The sequence below is a fragment of the Formica exsecta genome, unplaced genomic scaffold, assembly GCF_003651465.1.
Source record: "Formica exsecta isolate Colony F162 unplaced genomic scaffold, ASM365146v1 scaffold786, whole genome shotgun sequence".
NCBI classification, from domain to species: domain Eukaryota; kingdom Metazoa; phylum Arthropoda; class Insecta; order Hymenoptera; family Formicidae; genus Formica; species Formica exsecta.
This window is the reverse complement of record NW_021853555.1, coordinates 199,250-202,695: the sequence shown is the minus strand read 5'-3', so window position 1 is coordinate 202,695 and position 3,446 is coordinate 199,250. Positions and strand designations below refer to the sequence as shown.

The window sequence follows — 3,446 nt, the reverse complement described above, 5'->3', positions numbered from 1 at the left end:
TAAAATATAAAATAACTCAAAAAGTACTTAATGAAAAAATACTTTATTATAGTGTTTTGGAAAGCTCTTGACATAAGCTATAGAACATGCAATAAAAAATGGGGGGTTCCATTTAAGAAAACATCGATTACATTGACTTGGCCTTGAAAAGGTCACTCAAGGTCAAGTCCATATTTTCACCATGTGTCCCTCTCTGAACCCTACAACTTTTGTATAAAACATTTTTTTCCATCTTGGTCTCAAGGTGAAAACAATTAAGGGAAAACTGGCAGATAAGAGCCCAGGCGCGGATCGGTGAGCAAACTTATTATTGTTAAATTTAATTAAATAATGTGCATTAAAAATATACGCTTTAGACCGTTCCTTGGTCTACCTTCAGTGTAGATATAAATATATAAAAATTAAATATGAATTTTAAAACTTGACATACACAACATTTGCAGTTGCAGTCAAATCTCAAATTAAAATTAATAATCAAAAAGAAGCTTCACTAAAAGCTACGTGGAATCTATATGAATAAGTGGACAACGTCAAATTGTTAATGCCACACGTACAACGTGGACAGTTTACAACATAATTCTATTATAAACAAAATCATTTATTTACAATAATCTTTTCAAAACCTTGCATTTTTATTCTTTAATTTTTAAATACATATTAATGAGTTATACACAAATTTCTATGCAATATAAATCTTTATCTTTTTTAAATTTATCTCAAATCTACAACAAAAAATATTTTTTTACAATGTAAGATTTACAAAATTTATAAAATGATATCCTATATCTAAATATATTGTATATATATATACAACAAATTGTACATTTTAAGATAATAAAAACTATTGTTTGGCAAGTCTTTCGGCTATTGCAGCGGTATCTTTTGGATAATGTTTTCTTAAGCTTTTATTCGGCACGTAATAAGTGCCTTTAAAGCTGGAAAAGTATCTTCCAATTTCTATGTTATCGATTTCTTTTGGTAGACAAATCGATAGTTGATCTAAAATTAATATATATTACATTGTACAAATAAAAGATCATAAAACATATATGTCATTTATAAGAATGCTATTAATAATCATACCTTGCCGCATATAACATATTTGATTATTCTCGGTGAGAATGATGTAGTGCAGTTGATGGGCACTGGCTGAAAATTGTTGACATTTACAAATATTATAGCGTTCTAAGCATTGACGTAGATATGGGAACATAACAGTCTCCTCTAATTTGCCCATGAGCATTATGTCATACGAACATTTATGATGCCACTCAATGATTACGCCGTCATGATTATCAGGAAAGAAAAAATCTTTGCATGTATGCGTTACGATCATGCCAACGGCAAATTTAACTTTTTTGTCCTCCTTTTTAATGACTTCTTCACTGCGTTAGATCTAATCTGTGGAAACGTAACAACAAAATTAAATCCATATCTTGTTACACAAGCAATTTTTAAAAGAATGTAATGATTTAAGTTATAAATAATTATCATTAATGTAATTTTTTCATATATTGATATATGAATATATTAAATTATATTATATGATGTGTTATAACCTACCTCTATTGTATTTATAATATTTTTGTATTCAATTTCAATATATATCTTGTCAAAATTTTTTAAATAATATTGACAATGAAATAGGAAATTCAAACAGATGTTAAAATCCCAATCGTAATGTATATTAAGATATCTTAGTTCATAACAGAAATTTTGTATTATATCTCCTGTTATCTAAAAAAATATAAATGTAAAAAAAATTTTGATTATACACAAAAAAATAAATTAAAGTTCATTATTTTCACTCATTAATTTAAGGGGGGAAACCAGTATAACGGCTAAAAAAAAGGGCTATTATTAAGAATTTTTTTTTTCTGGTAAATAATTGCTTTTTTCAGATCGCGTTATTAACATCACAAAGTACATAATTTGAACTACTCTTTGTGAAATTTTCGTTAAAAAATATTAATATTTATAGTTACAATAGTCAATAGTGTGAGACGCCTTAAAAAAAGAAACGAGCGCACGCGTAGCGGGGCAACGTAAGCTCTGAAACAAAAAAAACAAGTATTTTCTTAAAATATAAGACAATAGCTTCAGTTGCACATATGGAACTTCTGATTGAATAATTTGTTATTTTGTAATGTTAAAAACCAGAGGTCAATATCTCACAAATTTTTGAAATTTTTTCTTCAAAACTCCGCCACTTTGTAACAAATTATTATTTTTTTAAATCCATACGTGCAACTGAAGCTATTGTCTTATATTTTAAGAAAATTTTTGTTTTTTTTGTTTCAGAGCTTTCGTTGGCCCACTACGGGTGCGCCCGTTTTTATTAAAGCAACTCACACTATTGGCTATTGTAGCTATAAATATTAATATTTTTTAACGAAAATTTCACAAAAGATAGTTCAAATTATGTACTTTGTTATATTGATAACGCGATTTGAAAAAAAACACAATCATTTACCAGAAAAAAAATCTTTAGTAATAGTCTTTTTTTTTAACTGTTATACTGGTTTCTCCCCTTAAAATGTATTAAAACTTATTGAATAAACGTGTTATTTACAAGATTTATAATTGATAGTTTTGTTTTTATTAACTACTTAAAATTAATTAAAAAAATTAAATATAAGAAATTACCAACCGAAATATCACTGGCTGAACTGAACATCAAAGAAAATTTATTACTTTGGTATCTCTCTCTGATAACGTTTGATGGATATAGAAGATTCGGGCCCAGGCTCATAAAAAAGTATTCTGCGTTATACCAATTGTTTGTATTACTGAAAATAAGAAAAAACATTAATTTATACATATACATATATGCGTTTAAACATATAGAAAAAATGTTTGTTGTAATTAAAACTTATGATTTCTCTAGCATTTGCAATAGACTGATTAATAATATTGTGCAAAACTTTCAACTCCGCAAAAAGCTACATTTTTAAAAATTATCGAAGAGATTTGGCAGCAAATTTTTCAGTATAAAATAAAAAATAGATGCCCAACAAGTTTAAAAAATTATACATGTTTTTTTTTAATAAATTGCATCTGTTATTTTATATATAAAATCATTTTATCCGTACATGTTAACACAAAGTTATAAAAAATTAATAAATTTTATCAGTGAAATATATTTTATAAAACGTAATTTTTAAAAATCTAATTAGAAATATGTTTAGGTGTAAAATAAATAAAAAAAACCTTTTTGTAAAAAAAAATTATGTTATTCTATTTAAAATCTCAAGATGACTTTGATCTTTTACCGAAAGAAAGAGATTTTGATTATTTTTCTGTATGGGTGTATATAACGCATACCGTAACGTTTTGTCAAATCGAGAAGGAAATATTTTTATGCCACAATCGTTTGTTTCATCAATTTAAGACAAAGTAACCATAGAAATATCTTTATAAAAAAATGTATATATATATATATTCAG

At 26.1% G+C, this 3,446-nt stretch overlaps 1 protein-coding gene across 1 annotated transcript; it reads right to left on the bottom strand.

The window, feature by feature from the left end:
• Positions 1–841: 841 nt before the first annotated feature.
• LOC115244007 lies at positions 842–1,374 on the bottom strand. Its single transcript, XM_029821345.1, has 2 exons — positions 1,084–1,374; positions 842–999 (listed from the first exon to the last, which is right to left on the bottom strand). Exons 1-2 carry the CDS (start codon positions 1,334–1,336, stop codon positions 842–844), a joined length of 411 nt encoding a protein of 136 aa, XP_029677205.1. The 5' UTR covers positions 1,337–1,374.
• Between the last annotated feature and the right edge of the window lie 2,072 nt (positions 1,375–3,446).